This window comes from Staurois parvus, unplaced genomic scaffold, assembly GCF_062004578.1.
Source record: "Staurois parvus isolate SC_StPar_1 unplaced genomic scaffold, SC_StPar_1.0 ptg000879l, whole genome shotgun sequence".
NCBI lineage: Eukaryota > Metazoa > Chordata > Amphibia > Anura > Ranidae > Staurois > Staurois parvus.
The window spans coordinates 1,177,638-1,197,613 of NW_028318675.1; the positions used below are offsets into that span (position 1 = coordinate 1,177,638).

Here is a 19,976-nt window from a genome sequence, read left to right on the forward strand (position 1 = left end):
ATGTTGTACATTACATCCTCCTGACCCCTGCACTATATACTTTATGTTGTACATTATATACTCTTGACCCCTGCACTATATACTCTATGTTGTACATTACATACTCCTGACCCCTGCACTATATACTCTATGTTGTACATTACATCCTCCTGACCCCTGCACTATATACTCTATGTTGTACATTACATACTCCTGACCCCTGCACTTTATACTCTATGTTGTACATTACATACCCCTGACCCCTGCACTATATACTCTATGTTGTACATTACATACTCCTGACCCCTGCACTATATACTCTATGTTGTACATTACATACTCTTGACCCCTGCACTATATACTCTATGTTGTACATTACATACTCCTGACCCCTGCACTATATACTCTATGTTGTACATTACATACTCCTGACCCCTGCACTATATACTCTATGTTGTACATTACATACTCCTGACCCCTGCACTATATACTCTATGTTGTACATTACATACTCCTGACCCCTGCACTATATACTCTGTGTTGTACATTACATACTCCTGACTTCTGCCCCCTCCCCCCACTGCTATATATACACATAATATGGATTCTCTTTTGTTCCCCCATTTCCTCCCAGCTGGACATTTTATATCGGATGATGTGATTGGAGCACAGACTTTTACATGGTGATAATAATGTGATAACATCCTCCAACTTTGGACCCTTAAACAGAAAGTGATAATGAGGGAGGAGTCAATACCCCAATGATGGTGGTCTTCAGGATCAGTCCAGTCTTCATCTTGGTTGTTCTCCCCCCATCCTCACTCTCTGACCTCTGGTGGGGCTCAGCCCCGCTGTTCTTCATGACTAAATCATGGACTAAATAAGGAAGTGCAGTACTTCTTGTGTTGGGAAGATGGCGATGAGTGATAGAGGGGGTGGGGACCCTCATCCTATAATCCCCTCATCACTGTCCCTCCTATAAAAGACAGTTCTGGTTGTTTCCTCACTCTCTGACTAAGGTCCATGAATAAAGAAATGACCTGGTAGGAGATCAGAGGAGCCATTTCCTAGTTCCCTTGAGGGTGGAATTGTAAACTCCTCAGAGACCAAGCTGCCTGATGTGGGTGGAGTCCTGGTTTGGGGGAACCAATCAGCTCCTGTCTAGTAATCCTCTTTGTCTTTGTATTTTAGTCCATGGCCGGGAGATGAGGAAAACCTCCGAGGATTGTCTCACTTTGTCTCCAGACTGGAAAGTAGAAGATGAGGACATCACACAGTATAGTCCAGGAGAAAACCCGGCTCCCTCCAATGTCCATCCGGCACCACCCAGTGTAGAAGGACCATCAGATTCCTTGTATCCTGAGGAACCTCAGACTGTGCGGGACTGGACCGGCCTTCCAACAGGGAAGAGCTTCTCCTGTCCTGAGTGTGGGAAATGTTTCAGTTATAATTCCATTCTTAATGTGCACAAAAGATCTCACACGGGGGAGAAGCCGTATTCCTGTCCTGAGTGCGGGAAATGTTTTTCAATGAAGACCAATCTGTGCACACATCAGAAATCTCACACGGGGGATAAGCCATATTCCTGTCCTGAGTGCGGGAAATGTTTTTCAGAGAAGTCCAGTCTTTACACACATCAGAGATCTCACATGGGGGATAAGGCATATTCTTGTCCTGAGTGCGGGAAATGTTTTACAAGTAAGTCCAAACTTTACACACACCAGAGAACTCACACAGGGGAGAAGCCGTATTCCTGTCCTGAGTGTGGGAAATGTTTTTCACTGAAGTCCAATCTTTACACACATCAGCGATCTCATACGGGGGAGAAGCCATATTCCTGTTCTGAGTGCGGGAAATGTTTTACAAGTAAGTCCAGTCTTTACAGACATCAGAGATCTCACACGGGGGAGAATCCTTTTTGTCTTTTAGTCCATGGCCGGGAGATGAGGAAAACCTCTGAGGATGTCCATCCGGCACCACCCAGTGTAGATGGACCATCGGATTCCTTGTATCCTGAGGAACCTCAGACTGTGCGGTACCAGGCCGGCCTTCCAACAGGGAAGAGCTTCTCCTGTACTGAGTGTGGGAAGGGTTTCCATTATAAATCTGGTCTTAATAGGCATAAAATAACTCACACAGGGGAGAAGCCATATTCCTGTCCTGAGTGCGGGAAATGTTTTTCAGAGAAGTCCGGTCTTTACAGACATCAGAGATCTCACACGGGGAAGAAGCCATATTCCTGTCCTGAGTGTGGGAAATGTTTTTCAGACAAGTCTGTTCTTTCCATACATCAGAGATCTCACACAGGGGAGAAGCCGTATTCCTGTCCTGAGTGTGGGAAATGTTTTTCAGAGACGTCCAGTCTTTACAGACATCAGAGATCTCACACGGGGGAGAAGCCATATTCCTGTACTGAGTGTGGGAAATGTTTTTCAGTGAAGTTCCATCTTAACACACATCAGAGATCTCATACGGGGGAGAAGCCATATTCCTGTCCTGAGTGTGGGAAATGTTTTTCACAGCAGTCCAATCTTTTCAAACATCAGAGATCTCACACAGGGGAGAAGCCATATTCCTGTCCTGAGTGTGGGAAAGGTTTTCCAGAGAAGTCCCGTCTTTACAAACATCAGAGATGTCACACGGGGGAAAAGCCGTATTCCTGTCCTGAGTGTGGGAAATGTTTTTCAAGTAACTTCAATCTTTCCAAACATCAGAGATCTCACACGGGGCAGAAGCCACTTTCCTGTCCTGAGTGAGGGAAATGTTCCTCGCTGAAGTCCTGTCTTCCTGTACATGAGGGGTCCCACACAACTCTGGAGGTGTATTAGTACCTTGAGTGTGGGAAATGTCTTCTAGATGAATGTTGCTGGACATCCCAGCTCTCATGTGGGGAAGAAGCACACCCTGATATACACCTCAGATATACTCCATGGCTGATCTTCATCATGGAAGAAACAGTTGATAAGGAGATGAGAGGCCCCCAAAGACATGGATGAAGTGCAGTAAATGTCGGGGTGCAGAGTGGTCAGTAGATCCTGGAAATGAAGGACACAACTTCAGCCCTTCTTGGGTGTCGGAGTTGCGTTTCCTGATAATGATATAGCGGGTTACAGAGCTAGAAGCCGGGAGAGCCCAGATCTCGTTATCGGGGAACTTTACACAGACAACAAGAACTTCTGAAGTTGATGTCCTTCATTTCAAGGCTCTACAGAACAGTGGTGACCCCGAAGCGTCTCTCTGTCTTCAGTCCATCCTTCTCCCATCCCCCAACAGGAGGGAAGGAGAACTCCGCCCCATACTAGGGGGGAACTTTCCTCTCATTATTTCCCTTTGCTTCTGTGTGGGTTTGGGTGGTTGGAGGAGTGCGGCACGAGAGGGAACACAGCTTGTTGTTCTATGTCTACATATGGGGTCTGGGTAGAGGGGATCCACCTGAAAATATTTCTACTTTTTGATTTTCTGCAAATCATTTCTGTTTTCACTTTGAAGGGCGATATTATGTGTGGTTTGTAAAAGAGATTGGCCCAATAGATACCACCCCACTTAGAGAATAGATGGACTAATATGACCAGCATTCATTCAGCCATGTTACATGTTGGTCTTTTCATACAGGGATTTCCTATGATCATTGTCTCCATCTAGTGGCCATAATGTGGTATGGAACTGTTTTTCCTGATTTGAGGCATTTTGGAAGTAATATCTCATTATGGCCACTAGAGTGAGGGGTGGTGTCATACAATTACCGGAGATCACCCCCCCAACATATTATTAGTGTACTATGTGAGGGGCGGTGTCATACAATTACCGGAGATCACCTCCCCCAACATGTTATTAGTGTACTACGTGAGGGGCGGTGTCATACAAATACCGGAGATCACACCCCCCCAACATATTATTAGTGTACTATGTGAGGGGCGGTGTCATACAAATACCGGAGATCACACCCCAACATATTATTAGTGTACTATGTGAGGGGCGGTGTCATACAAATACCAGAGATCACCCCCCCAACATATTATTAGTGTGCTATGTGAGGGGCGGTGTCATACAAATACCGGAGATCACACCCCCCCAACATATTATTAGTGTGCTATGTGAGGGGCGGTGTCATACAAATACCGGAGATCACACCCCCCAACATATTATTAGTGTGCTATGTGAGGGGTGCAGTCATACAAATACCGGCGATCACACCCCCCAACATATTATTAGTGTGCTATGTGAGGGGCGGTGTCATACAAATACCGGAGATCACACCCCCCCAACATATTATTGGTGTGCTATGTGAGGGGCGGTGTCATACAAATACCGGCGATCACACCCCCCAACATATCTTACAACGCTAAGCTTTTTGGTTTGAATCCCAACCACAGCAATGAATTTGCATGATCTCCGTGTGACTACCCTAACATACATGTGCTGGTGGCAGCATCTTTGCTTTCTGTTTAAATGATCCCCAGAATGTGAATTAGAATGAGGCCTTGTCTGTTCAAACACCTTTAAAGTAGCACCTTATGTGAATGTCAAACGATGGGATGAGATAAGGGCCTGGACTAATGATTGATTGGATAATGCTGGTTTACACTCCTCCCCCTTTTTGGGAAGGTTTTTCAAACCATGAGAAGAGTGAGAGAAAAGGATTTAAAAATAAAATAATGGCATGGAGTCCCCCCCCGGCATATCCACAACAGATCCTTATCCGAGCATGCAGATACCGCACGCCTTCAAAGATTTATTTCCTTTGTTGGATTGCCTGCTTGGCTCACACTAGATGTGATTTAAATTTTGCTTTTTTTTCACCGTATTTTCTGTAGATTTACCAATGAGTTATTGCGTTTTCAATTGTGTTTTGCATTGCGATTTCTATAGTAGTCTATATGTGAAATCGCTACAAAATGCTGAAAAAGACAAGAACTACTTTTGAAATTGTGCTGCAGCAAATCGCTTACGTTAAGACACTCACATCCACATTCATTAGATCCGATATCCGGTACAATTTCAATTCTCAAATCGCACCTGAAATTGTGCACTCTGGATGTGACTTGGCATTTGATTTGCATGCCCTGCGACTTGCAAATTGTATGCCAAATTGCACCCAATGTGACTGGGGGCTAACTCCACAGTCACATCAAAGCGGATTTTGAAGTGGTGCGACTTACACTACGGTCACATCATGGGACTTACAGTGAAGTCACATGATTTCAAAGTCGGGGGACATGCTGATTTAAAGTGCGATCTGCAACACATCTGACACAGATCTCTCTGCAAATCACATGAAAAGTAGTGTATTCATTATTTAGAAATTGTTGCAGCTCCAACCAAGTTTGAACCACACCAATATGAACGCTCTAATAGCAGTAATATTGAGTGCGACTTGGCATGTGACTTGCATGACATGAGGCTTGCAAATCGTATGTCAAGTTGCACCCTATTGTCTGCTATTAGAGCGGTCACATGGGTGCGTTTCCGACACTGATTTCTATAGTAGTACATGTACTACTTTTGTGACGATTTGCATAGAGATCTGTCAGAAGTTTTTCAAATCGCAAGGAAATCGGCATCTTCACTGTACGTCGCATCATCAATTCCATTTACCAGTGTTGTGGTCCATCAATTGTTAGTTAATCATTTATTTTATTTTTTAAGTTATTTGCATAATTTCCCCCCTTTTTTTCCTTCCTCATTTGGATCATAATCCATAAACTCTTCCATCTAGTGCAAGGTGGACGCTGTGCCCCTCCATCCCTCCTTGTGTTGTGTGATGGAGGCGTTGGTTCCTGGGCTCTCCATCCCGCAAGTGACGACGCAGTGAGCAGTAGACTGTGGCTGTGTGCAGCCGCCCTCTGTCTGTTCGGATTTACATATGGGCGGTTTCAGAGGCTTCTTGGTTGCACCTCCTGTGATATGCCCTCCAGTGACAAGTAAAGATGGCGGCTGGAACGCATTGAGCAGGCACCCTCTAGTGGTTACATACCAGCGTGCATTCCACCGCCATCTGAGCAGCCTCTGCTGTTGATTGATTGTTTGAAGTTCCTCTCTCCACTGCCGTTGTTACAATTCTGACACATCGAACACAATACTTCCTCATAATATTCCTCTAAACCCGTCTGATCACTTGGAAAGAGTTCTAAAGAGTTGCTGAAGCATTTTAAGAGCTCTAATAACATGGATTTAATGCAAATCACTCAGCAAAAGATCGATATGCTCTAATCACAATGTACAGGTAAAGCTGAATCATGGATTTGTTACTACACCATGTTCCAAATTATTCTGCAAATTCTATTTAAGTGTCACATAGATGAAATATTTTGTTTTTCAGTGTAACTCATGGATGGCATTGTGTGTCAGGGCTCTTTTGATCACTGAAAACAATCTCGGACATCTGTGATAATTAGATTGGCCGGTGAGCCCAATTTAAGGAAAAACTCCTAAAGGACGGCGTTCCACATTATTAAGCAGAGCACATTTTCACTGATGAGTGCCGTGCAACCCTGGATGGTCCAGATGGATAGAGTAGTTGATGGTTGGTGGACGGCTACCCTGTTCCAACAAGGCTGTGATGTCAGCAAGGTGGTGGTGGAGTCATGTTTTGGGCTGGAATCATGGGAACAGAGCTGGTTGGCCCCTTTAGGGTCCCCAAAGGTGTAAAGATGACCTCTGCAAAGTATGTGGAGTTTATGACTGACCACTTTCTTCCCTGGTACAGAAGGAAGAACTATGCTTTCCGTAATAAAATCATCTTCATGCATGACAATGCACCATCTCATGCTGCAAAGAATACCTCTGCATCAATGGCTGCTATGGGGATAAATGGAGAGAGAGTCATGGTGTGGCCTCCATCCTCCCCTGACCTCAATCCTATTGAGAACCTTTGGAGCATCCTCAAGCAAAAGATCTATGAGGGTGGGAGGCAGTTTACATCCAAACAGCAGCTCTAGGAGGCTATTCTGACATCTTGCAAACAAATTCAAGCAGAAACTGTCCAAAAACTCCCAAGTTCAATGGATGCAAGACTTGTGATCTGCTATCAGATAAGGGGTCCTATGTTACAATGTAACGTGACCGCTTCAAATGTTTACAAAGTTAAAATGTTGTTAAAAGTTTGGCTGAAATAGCTTTTGATTTCAGTAAATATGCTGCAAACACAACAAATGACAATTTTCAGTTCTTTACAATCTATAAAGTGTTTTGAAACTTCCTGTGCGGAATAATCCGGAACAAAAATCCTGTTATCATTAGGAGGTTTGTACAATAAAATGTGAATTGTACTGTTATAGTTGTAACCTGAAAATTCTGCCGACTGTTATTTACATCAATTATTGAGGGAAATGACAAAAATATCATTTGCAGAATAATTTGGAACACGGTGTATTTGTATTCATACTTTTGTTATTAATTTCAGTGATCAACATCATTATTTTATGGCAATTATGTACTGAGCATTATATATTATATTATATATACACATATACATAAACACACACACATATATATATATATATATATATACACACACACACATATAGACATATATATACACAGTTGTGCTCAAAAGTTTACATACCCTGGCAGAAATTGTGACATTTTGGTATTGATATTGAAAATATGACTGATCTGCCAAAAAACTGTCTTTTATTGGGATAGTGATCATATGAAGCCATTTATAATCACAGAGTTGTTTGGCTCCTTTTTAAATCATAATGATAACAGAAATCCCCCATATGGCCCGGATCAGAAGTCTCCGCCCCCGGATCAGAAGTCTCCACCCCCTGGAATGTTTGGCCTGGGTACAGACACACAAGGTGACACACACGGGTTACAATGCCAAATCGGCTTTGATGTGACCACAGTGTAAGGCCTTTTTTATGTTGGATTTCCTGAGTGTTTTTCCGATTTATGGGAAATGCCGCATACTAGCAAAAGTGAATTGACATTTTCAGTATTGCATGCGAGATGTGGTCATGTGACTGCCTTAACTCATGCGATAATCTGGAGTGAAGTGTGGCCATAGGGCCAAGAAATATTGCCAATAGGGTTCCCTTCACATCCCTGTTCAATGTTCTGTTGTATGCTGCACAGGTACACTTCACTGTGGCTTTCTTTCTGACTCTGATTTGTGGGGCCTGTATACCAAGGGTTAACGCAGGTGGGAAGAGGATTCATCAGGTGCAAACACTTTCTCTGACCCAATGAATGACAGTGGTGGGTGTGGCCTACCTTATATAAAGAGATGCAGTTGGGGCTGATTTTTTCCTTGCACAGGCTACATTATTTCTGCAAGTCCTTGTCTGTGGTGGTTTGGGGAGGAAGAGATATTGTGGTGAATTGCCCCCAGGCCACACTCACGCTGTGTTTGGGGGAGGAAGAGATATTGTGGTGACTTGCCCCAGGCCACACTCACGCTGTGTTTGGGGGGGAAGAGATATTGTGGTGAATTGCCCCAGGCCACACTCACGCTGTGTTTGGGGGATGAAGAGATATTGTGGTGAATTGCCCCAGGCCACACTCACGCTGTGTTTGGGGGGGGAAGAGATATTGTGGTATATTGCCCCAGGCCACACTCACGCTGTGTTTTGATGTGGGAAGTAAATGTTTTGCATGTTCTTCCTTCTAAGGTGTGTTTGTGTGTTATTGTACAATGATTGTGTGTTTATTATCTTTGCATTGTAATCCTAACACATGTCCATTGCTATGCTCTTCCAAGTTTGCTTTATTTAGACTGAAATGCAGTTTTCAGACAAACATGGTGAGAAATGTATGTGTGGGGGATTTGGGGAGGTGGGAGGTGTTATTTTGGCACGTATGTATTTTTATATTGATATTTTGATCTGCAGCTTGTTTTGTGGATAGATAAGCCTAATACGTGATTTATATTAACTGTTTTCTGCTGTAACCTGTGAAAGCACAGTTCATTATAAGTATAATCTTTTAGATTGTAAGCTCTTATGAGCAGGCCTGTTCTATTTTAGCAACATCAATCCTGCTTTTTTTTTTTTTACCAAGAAATTGAATGTACCTACTTGTTGTTGCTGTCCAAATAAATGTGGAATGTGTATTTGATCAATAAACATTTGGACTATGTATTTTTTTTGGGGGGGGATTATTTCATGTTCTAGTTGAATGTAGCACAGTGGCTAAATTGTTAGCACTTCTGCCTGGTAGTACTAGGGTTGTTGGTTCAAATCCCAACCATGGCACCTCCTGCCTGGAGTTTGCATGTTTTCCCTGTGTCTGTGTGGGTTTCCTCTGGGTACTCCGGTTTCCTTCCACACTCTAAAGACATGCTGGTAGGTTAATTGGATCCTGTCAAAATTGGCCCTAGTATATGTATGAATGTAAGTTAGGGACCTTAGATAGTACACCCCTTGAGGGTTAGGGACTGATGTGAATTTACAACATATATATGTAAAGCACTGCGTAAATTGACAGCGCTATATAAGTACCATAAATAAATGTACTAGCACCCCTAACACTTATTGTTGTTAGCTATATAATATGCCCAAATCTTCCTTGTTAGAGCGCACATGTGCATGTATGTCCAAACAAACCAAAAGCCCTCTATTGCACCACAAGATCATGTTCTGTACCAATGAATAGGTCGTGTTCAATGTGCAGCTAGCTATTCTTTTTCTACAATCCTCTTAACAGTAATAAATTGGGCCTCCAATTTATGTTGACTTTGGGCTTTTACTGGCAAATATATATTCACCAATGTCATATACACAGTATAGCTGCAAGCATACATTCACCAATGTCATATACACAGTATAGCTGCAAGCATACATTCACCAATGTCATATACACAGTATAGCTGCAAGCATACATTCACCAATGTCATATACACAGTATAGCTGCAAGCTCACATTCACCAATGTCATATACACAGTATAGCTGCAAGCTCACATTCACCAATGTCATATACACAGTATAGCTGCAAGCATACATTCACCAATGTCATATACACAGTATAGCTGCAAGCATACATTCACCAATGTCATATACACAGTATAGCTGCAAGCTCACATTCACCAATGTCATATACACAGTATAGCTGCAAGCACACATTCACCAATGTCATATACACAGTAGAGCTGCAAGCACACATTCACCAATGTCATATACACAGTAGAGCTGCAAGCACACATTCACCAATGTCATACACACAGTATAGCTGCAAGCACACATTCACCAATGTCATATACACAGTAGAGCTGCAAACATACAGTCACCAATGCCAAATCCACAATAGAACTGCAAACATATATTTGCAAATGTCATATCCACAATGGAGCAGCATGTAAAATTGCTATGGTGCATAAATCAACGCCAAGACGGCTGTTGGAGGAGGCGCTAGAGCAGCTGTCATACCGGAAATACGTCATGACGTTGGCGGAAGGACGTTTGCACACACCCGGAAGTGGAAGTGGGGAGTGTTAGTGGATGGGAGTGTAGTTAGGAGAGTTTAGTGGTCATTTGCAAGTCTATGTTTTAGTTTTGTGAATTGTTCTTTTGTGGAATTCCAGACCACATCTGGACATGGCGAGATCGCTGTTCTCCACCGAGGAGCTGATCCTCATTTGCTGGGGAAACATTACCAATAATTGTTGTATTTTCAGTTGAAAACATGTCCAATTCCTAGATCCATTGAGGTACATAGCAGAGGTTCAAGGTTCTTCCTAACTATACAGGTGTCACAGACACAAGCATACACCCAGGTCCACTGTTAGATATCACGGGGCCCCGTACAGCATACCTGACAGCCCCCCACTGCCAGAGAAAATATCCAAATTATTTTTATGGTAAAAATACACTAAAAACATTATCAATGGATATAATCACAACCATATTCCTGTGAAATCTAAATGATAAAACTGTACTGAAATGCTGCAGATCATAATTTGATAAGCATATGGGTGCAGGTGTACAGCCCTGAACACAGACAGTGAGCATTCAGGGCCACTTCCCCACGCCTTCACACCTGTCAGATAACAACCTGTGTTCATACAGCTGCTGTGTCCCCATAGAGCATTTTGGATGTGTTTTTGGTGTGTTCCACTGCATTTTGGATGCGTTTTTTGTGTGTTCCAATGCATTTTGGATGCAATTTTGACGTGTTCCAGTGCATTTTTTATGCATTCCAGTTAATTTTTCCCCCTCTCTTTTTCTAAAATTTAATTAGGGACATGTGCGTTTTAGTGCGTTCCAGGGCGTTTTATCGCGTTCCAGTACAGTTCTATGCATAAACAATGCAGCCTGGTTGACTTTTTTGGCAGCACCTGCAGCGCACTGGAACTGCAAGTGCTGATGTGAACTATGACATTGACAACCATATAACCTTCTTTCTGTGCGTTTTGGATGCAGAAAAAGCAACTGAAACACATGTAGCGTGAACTGGCCCTAAAGGTTATTAGAGGTCAGGGAACGGGACTGACCAGGGATTGTGAATTCAATCAGACTAGAGGTGAGATACAATCAGGAATCGTATAATAATGTGAGATCTGAGCTGGAGGTGATAGGAAATGAGACACATTAACAAGATCAATAAATAGTTACATACAAAGAGTGGGGCGGGGATACATAGATTTGTAGATGGAACAGGTGATGACAGGGGGGGTGGGGGAGGGGAACAGGTGATGACAGATGGGGGATGGGGAAAGGTGATGACAGGGGGGTGGGGGAGGGGAACAGGTGATGACAGTGGGGGTGGGGGAGGGGACAAGTTGTATAAGGAGAGAGGTTTAAGCGCTCATTCACAGGTGACTTTTTTTCTAACTCTCACCATACGCCCCTATAGCATTGGACAGGTGTTTGGGAAGCGGTTTTTATGCTCCTCAAATGCTCCCCAAATGCCCTATGTGCAGTTTTGAGGCATGTGATAAGCATTTACCAAGCGTTAAAACTGCACCACAAATGCCTGTAATGATGTTAAATAGTATTGATGCTCCGAAAATGCATCGCAACCACACCACAAACGTCTGCCAAGCATTTGAGGAGCGGCACCATAGACTTGAATGGAAGGCTTCAATTCCTCCGGACTCGACATGAGGCGCCAGTTTTGCCATGACGCAATGCTAACGCTTCAGTGTGTACAGCACTGTGTGCTGCCATGTGCAGAATTTTCATAGGCGTTTGAGAAGCATAAAAAACGCTTCCCAAATGCCTGTCTGATGCCTGCTGACAAAGCTAGTGTGAACGCAGCCTTAGAGAAGATAAAGTTGTAATGAAATATAAACAGAAGGAAAATTGAAAATTTCAAACTTGTCAGAAGAACAGGACGCAGGTAAGATTCACTCCCTTTCCACTTTCTAGTCAGTAGCCAAAATCTTAATTAATTGATCTATATTCCAGGCACTGACAGAACCCTGGAAATTGATCTCCATATTTTGGGCATTCACAAATGTCAAGGAGCTTACAATGTAATGCAGGCCATAGATAGGTCGAAAATCGACCAAAAAAAAAAAATCGGTCAATTTTTGCACCATTAGTGGGGTAATTGGTAGGCTGTTTAATCGGGATTTTGGCACTTTTTTTTTCTATTGGTAAAGTTGGGAAGAAGAAGAAGAATTCCAGTCCTCTATTATATTTTACATGAAAAGTCTTGCGGTTGCAACAATGTATCTATTCGTATCTGAATAAAACCATCTTTATCCGAAATGGATACAATGTGGAAACCGCAATACTTTTCATGTAAAATATAATAGCAGAGCTCTCTGCAAGGGACAGAAGTAAAAATGCCAGCCGTAGACGGGACGAAAATCAGACGATTTTTTTGCTGTTGATGGTAAAGTCAGCTGATTGAACAACCGATTTTTTACATATACTAGGCCCAATTACCTTAACAGCATGTCTTTGGAGTGTTGGCAGAAACACAGCCGTGCAGAGAAAGCATGCAAACTGGGATGCAGCCATGACTGGGATTAGAACCCATGACCCACGGGCTTAAAGTTCTGAGTTCTAACCACTCAGCCACTGTAGGAGACAGAGTTTGAGCTGCAATGTAGAATAGTTACATTGTTTACAAATAATGATAAAGTGAGCGCTGGTCAAATTATATAGACTATTAAATGGTATTACACAAGATCAATATAAATCCAGGTATAGATATAAGGTAGCAGCTAGCACTCAGGGTATTGGCAACAGTCCCAGAATAGAAATATGTTACAGTAATAGTGCAGCGCTATAAATGCATGTTATCAATCATCAACGCATGGAAAATCCAAAAAGTGCAATCATTTATTTATTTCAGGTACTCTTACAGTGTGCTGCCACGCAGCTTTACTGTTTAGCAGTTGTTATTACATGTTATGTTATCATGCTATTTGGTATCATCCACACACCCCTGCTGTTTCTGACTAGTTGGTTGCTTCCACCCTCCATTTCCTGTTGTAACGCCCCTTTTGTTTAGTGGTTATGAAGACACTGTAGAGTGAGAAAGCTGTGTGACATCACTGGAAATGGACCTATGAAAACACCTCTATGTTCATACCTTTGCTACCTGGAAGCATAAAGAAGCATTGGAAGACACCTCTGAAGTTGTATTCATTGAGTAAACTATCTGTAAAGGCGATCATTCAACTTGCTGCACACATTCTTACAGACCGGGTCTAAACGAATCTCACCACAAGTACAACCGATGCCAAGACAGAACATACAGTGCTGTCAATGTACGCAGTGCTTTACACATACATTGTACATTCACATCAGTCCCTAACCCTCAAGGGGTGTACAATCTAAGGTCCCTAACTCACATTCATACACTAGGGCCAATTTGGACAGGAATCAATACACCTACCAGCATGTCTTTGCAGTGTGGGAGGAAACTGGAGTACTCGGAGGAAACCCATGCAAGCACAGGGAGAACATGCAAACTCCATGCAGGAGGTGCCATGGTCAGGAATCGAACCCATGACCCATTTACTGCAAGGCAGATGTGCTAACCATTAATCCACTGTGCTGCCCATTAATGATGATGTAAAATGGTAAATGGTGTTAATAAAAAGTTCATCTAATCATTCGTGAATAATGGAATGTCCTTGGTGTGAGAGGACCAACTCAGGGAGTGCCTATGAATGGCACGTGTGGATAATCCGTGACGGACAGTAGTGCATGAACACGTGAAAGGTCATCCACCCCTGTGACAGGTCTACACTAATAAGCACCTTTCTGGCTCCTGTGGCTGAGCTAATTCCTCCCCAGGACCATTTGGGCACCCACCCTGATGGATGGATGGATGGAGCTGGATGACTAACCCATAGCTGCCAGCATACGCTGCACCCCCAGATGTGTGATGTGTATAACCCATGTGCATTAATACCTTAACATAGAATAGTTACATGATTACAGAGAAGGGAGATATATCATTATATTGGGAACTTAGAACTGGACATTCCCAATTATTGGAGATATAAGTGTGAAAATGTTTAACATCTGAAAATAGAATGTATGACATTCATTAGGAAATGCATCAGTTGTCTCATCATTTTGGAGAAACAGCAAAAAAACAATTCTAATCTCGGTGTACTAATTATGTTACATTCTAAGTATTCTCTTATGCCAAGAGGAAACCACCAATGGTACAAAGCCCGCGCTTGTGCGCCATCTAGCGAACATATCCGGTATTGCACCTGAAAATGTGCCAGACGGGATTCCGCATTTACTAACAGCAAAGTAGACGTTCGGCAATGAGATTGCTAGACGCCGCTCAGAGGACTGACAGGTCCTCATTGATTTAACTGAGTCTGCCTGAATGGTCAGAGTCTGCTGGTAGACTCACGTCTTAGTAAATCAGGGCCAATGTGTCCACAATCACCATGGAAATGATCAGATCAATGAAACGTTTGTCATAGACAGACCATCATGTGCCGATCATATACACAGACATTTGTATCACGGGAAACATACAAGAAGAAACATGTATGGAGAAAGACACGGGAAAGTCCCAATATGTGCATTCACCAATCACTCCTTCATTCCCGGTATACACACAATTCCATTGCTTCCATGTGTACACCATCAGTCACTCTTCTAGAATTGGGACATTTTATTACCACCCACCTCTTCAGTGATCCCCCACCATGCAAGTATTGTCCTCACCTCCAACTGTGGGCCTAATGAGTGCTTGGGACATTTGTCCACAAAGTAATCAAAATCAACTTCCAAGTGTTTGTGAAATCTCCCACCACAAACTGTACTCAGCCAATCACAGGACAGGACTCCATTTTTCTTTTTCTCCTGCCATCAATGGCCGACCCGGTCCCACACTTCATCCATGTTTTTGGGGGCCTCTGATCTCCTTAGGAATTGTTTCTTCCATGATGAAGATCAGCCATGGAGTATATCTGAGGTGTATATCAGGGTGTGCTTCTTCCCCACATGAGAGCTGGGATGTCCAGCAACATTCATCTAGAAGACATTTCCCGCACTCAAGGCACTAATACACCTCCAGGGTTGTGTGGGACCCCTGATGTACAGGAAGACAGGACTTCAGTGAGGAACATTTCCCTCACTAAGAAGTAGAAATCAGCTTCTCCCTGTGTGAGATCTCTGATGTTTGTAAAGCTAGGAGTTCTGTGAAAAACAGTTCCCGCACTCAGGACAGGAATACGGCTTCTCCCCCCGTATGAGATCTCTGATGTTTGTAAAGATTGGACTTGTCTAAAAAACATTTCCCGCACTCAAAACAGGAATATGGCTTCTCACCCGTGTGAGACCTTTCATGTGTGACAAGATCTGTTTTTTGTGCAAAACATTTCCCTCACTCAGGACAGGAATATTGCTTCTCCCCCATGTGAGATCTTTGATGCTTGGAAAGATGGCACTTCACAGAAAAACATTTCCCACACTCAGGACAGGAATATGGCTTCTCCCCTGTGTGCATTCTCTGATGTGGATAAAGTTGGTACTTCTGTGCAAAACGTTTCCCGCACTCAGGACAGGAATACGGCTTCTCCCCCGTGTGAGATCTCTGATGCCTGGAAAGATGGAACTTCCATGAAAAACATTTCCCACACTCAGGACAGGAATACGGCTTCTCCCCCGTGTGCATTCTCTGATGTGTGTAAAGTTGGTACTTCTGTGCAAAATGTTTCCCGCACTCAGGACAGGAATATGGCTTCTCCCCCGTGTGAGATATCTGATGTTTGTAAAGATTGGACTTCTCTGCAAAACGTTTCCCGCACTCAGGACAGGAATACGGCTTCTCCCCCGTGTGAGATTTCTGATGTTTGTAGAGACTGGACGTCTGTGAAAAACATTTTGCGCACTCAGAACAGGAATACGGTTTCTCCCCTGTGTGCGATCTCTGATGTGTGTCAAGATGTGACTTATGTGAAAAACATTTCCCGCACTCAGGACAGGAATAGAACTTATCTCCTGTGTGAGATCTCTGATGTTTGTAAAGACTGGACTTCTGTGAAAAACATTTCCCGCACTCAGGGCAGGAATATGGCTTATCCCCCGTGTGAGTTCTCTGATGTGTGTCAAGATGTGACTTATGAGAAAAACATTTCCCGCACTCAGGGCAGGAATACGGCTTCTCCCCCGTGTGAGATCTCTGATGGTTGTAAAGACTGCACTTCACTGAAAAACATTTTCCACACTCAGGACAGGAATACGGCTTCTCCCCCGTGTGAGATCTCTGATGTACGTCAAGATGGCACTTATGTGAAAAACATTTCCCACACTCTGGACAGGAATACGGCTTCTCCCCCGTGTGACATCTGTTATGCCTATTAAGTTGGGATTTATAATGGAAACCTTTCCCGCACTCAGTACAGGAGAACCTCTTCCCTGTTGGAAGGTCGGCCTGGTCCCGCACAGTCTGAGGTTCCTCAGGATACGAGGAATCCGATGGTCCATCTACACTGGGTGGTGCCGGATGGACATTGGAGGGAGCCGGGTTTTCTCCTGGACTATACTGTGTGATGTCCTCATCTTCTACTTTCCAGTCTGGAGACAAAGTGAGACAATCCTCGGAGGTTTTCCTCATCTCCCGGCCATGGACTAAAATACAAAGACAAAGAGGATTACTAGACAGGAGCTGATTGGTTCCCCCAAACCAGGACTCCGCCCACATCAGGCAGCTTGGTCTCTGAGGAGCTTACAATTCCACCCTCAAGGGAACTAGGAAATGGCTCCTCTGATCTCCTACCAGGTCATTTCTTTATTCATGGACCTTAGTCAGAGAGTGAGGAAACAACCAGAACTGTCTTTTATAGGAGGGACAGTGATGAGGGGATTATAGGACGAGGGTCCCCACCCCCTCTATCACTCATCGCCATCTTCCCAACACAAGAAGTACTGCACTTCCTTATTTAGTCCATGATTTAGTCATGAAGAACAGCGGGGCTGAGCCCCACCAGAGGTCAGAGAGTGAGGATGGGGGGAGAACAACCAAGATGAAGACTGGACTGATCCTGAAGACCACCATCATTGGGGTATTGACTCCTCCCTCATTATCACTTTCTGTTTAAGGGTCCAAAGTTGGAGGATGTTATCACATTATTATCACCATGTAAAAGTCTGTGCTCCAATCACATCATCCGATATAAAATGTCCAGCTGGGAGGAAATGGGTGTAAAAGAAGTAACGCCTATGTAATGTACAACCTATTATATAGGATACAAATGTTAGGACTATACAGTATCAGAAGGATGTAATGTACAACATAGAGTATATAGTGCAGGGGTCAGGAGTATGTAATGTACAATATAAATTATACAGTGTAAGGGTCAGGACTCATAATATTGGTATTCAGTAATCAGTGGAAGCTTAAATGTTTACTGTAGACAAGTTGCAGAGATCCCACACCGCTGCCTCCCATCTCCCGAGACTGCACTCAGTGACTTGGGTCTGAGACACTACAGACATATCCCTCCACCCGGCACAGCCAGCAGATAACAGAGCAAGGAACCCTGGGAGAATTGTTCTGTCTGACATCTTACTATACTCGGGCATGGGGAAGAAGAAAAAAATCACTTGTCCAAGGTGCTTAGGTATCTTAACACTTGTGAAAATGAACATTTTTCTGCCAGCTGAACCCCAGAACCTCCATAAATCCAGTCTAGATACATAAATTGTGTCTGCAGCACAGAGAAGGAAGATTATCCGAGAGAAATCCAGGAATACAGGACGGGGAACACAGCTCAGGAAAGTGACCAGGGGATTACAGGCTGATATCACCCAGTCCCCGCCCTACTCTGGACCAATCAGTGAGCAGTATGGGTGGAGGAATGGATTTAGTGTTCATGACCCACCTGTGCTGATCTCTGTAGGAGTGTCCTCCTCTATAAATGTCCCCGTTATTCCATCCTCCTCCATAGACTGCTGATCATCCCTCACATACGCCTCTTCTTCTTCTGCTTTCACCTCAAATTCTATATCGATTGGATCTCCACTCTAAATCAAGGAAATGAGAGAAAATATCATCTGTAAAATATAAGGTCACATAAAAAACTCCACACATTGTCTTTACAAGTCCATGTTCTAGATGCTCCATCCCACCAACCTTGTAATAGTGAGGGATGGTGTGACCTTCCTGTGTGGAATCCCAGGAATACAGAGGACGGGGACATCTCTCTGGTGGGTTCCTGGTATTAGGTGGCTCCATCATATCCTTGTGTCCTTCTGAAAACTCCTCCATCACTCCATACTCCTCATCCTCCTCTTTATACTCTTCTTTAACATCAATATTCTCATCCCCGAGGATTCCACTCTGAAAGATATAATAAAACATTCATTGTAACAAACATGCTGTGTATAAATCACAACTACCAATAATTGTCATCATCTACCTGATGATGGTGAGGGATGGTGTGACCTTCCTGTGTGGAATCCCGGGAATACAGAGGACGGGGACATCTCTCTGGTGGGTTCCCATGACTGGATCCATCTGTAGGAAACACACACACTGACTGAATCCATTGTTTCTATGTGTTTATCAGATGATGGGGGATCTAGGTGGATCCTCCGTACTGCTCTCTCCTTTACAATAAAGTCTCCTCTTACCCGGTGATGTGAGGGGCGGCTGATTGTCCATCATGACGTCCTTGTAGAGATCCTTGTGTCCTTCTAAATACTCCCACTCCTCCATGGAGAAATAGACAGTGACACCCTGACACCTTATAGGAACCTGACACACACAATGATACAGTCACCATCCAGACACATCCCTTGTCTGTTACTGGAGAATGTCCCAGAATTCCCGGCACCGCTCACCTCTCCTGTCAGCAGCTCAGTGATCTCTCTGGTGACTTCTAGAATCTTCTTCTTCTTTCTCTCTTCTATCAGGGAGGGAGGTGGAGGCAATGTGATGTCATATGATCTCCAGACTTCACAGGAGGAAAACTCTACATCTGAACACAAATAGTCACATCAAATGATATTCCCAGAATCCTCCTCACCTCTCCATTCAGGTCTCCATTTTATTAAAGCCCCACTTCAGGCTGAGGTATAATTCCCCCCCACAGGACCCCCACACTACGCAGGGTATAGGCTTGTTGCAGCATTCTGATGTCATTACATACAACGCAGGACCAACAGTCCCACTTTACATGTGAGGATACCAAGGGGCCCCACATCCTAAGAGCATCAGAAAAAGCCAGATGGAGGGACATTGGGAGGAGGAGCTGTGAGGTCAGTGTGATGTCATAGGATTCTCTGACTCTGGATGGAGGGACATTGGGGAGAGGAGCTGTGAGGTCAGTGTGATGTCATAGGATTCTCTGACTCTGGATGGAGGGACATTGGGAGGAGGAGCTGTGAGGTCAGTGTGATGTCATAGGATTCTCTGACTCTGGATGGAGGACATTGGGAGGAGGAGCTGCAAGGTCAGTATGATGTCATAGATTTCTCCATTCCCCGCCACTTATAAAAGTGGTATAATCCATTAGTATACACTGATGAGGTGAGAAGGTGACACCTCTCCACAATGAGGAGAATGTTCCGGCCCCGAAAGTGGGGGAATGATCTGCCCCTGAAGGGGTTAATCTGGGTTCCCA

General features: G+C 43.8%; 1 protein-coding gene across 1 annotated transcript in view; it reads left to right on the plus strand.

The window, feature by feature from the left end:
- Nucleotides 1-1,182: 1,182 nt before the first annotated feature.
- LOC149443025 (uncharacterized) overlaps nt 1,183-19,976 on the plus strand; it is a 43,419-nt gene continuing 24,625 nt past the window's right edge. The window contains exon 1 of the mRNA XM_089655966.1: nt 1,183-2,717. Coding sequence (XP_089512092.1) covers nt 1,185-2,717 — 1,533 coding nt within the window. The 5' untranslated portion in view covers nt 1,183-1,184. The remainder of the gene's footprint in view (nt 2,718-19,976) is intronic.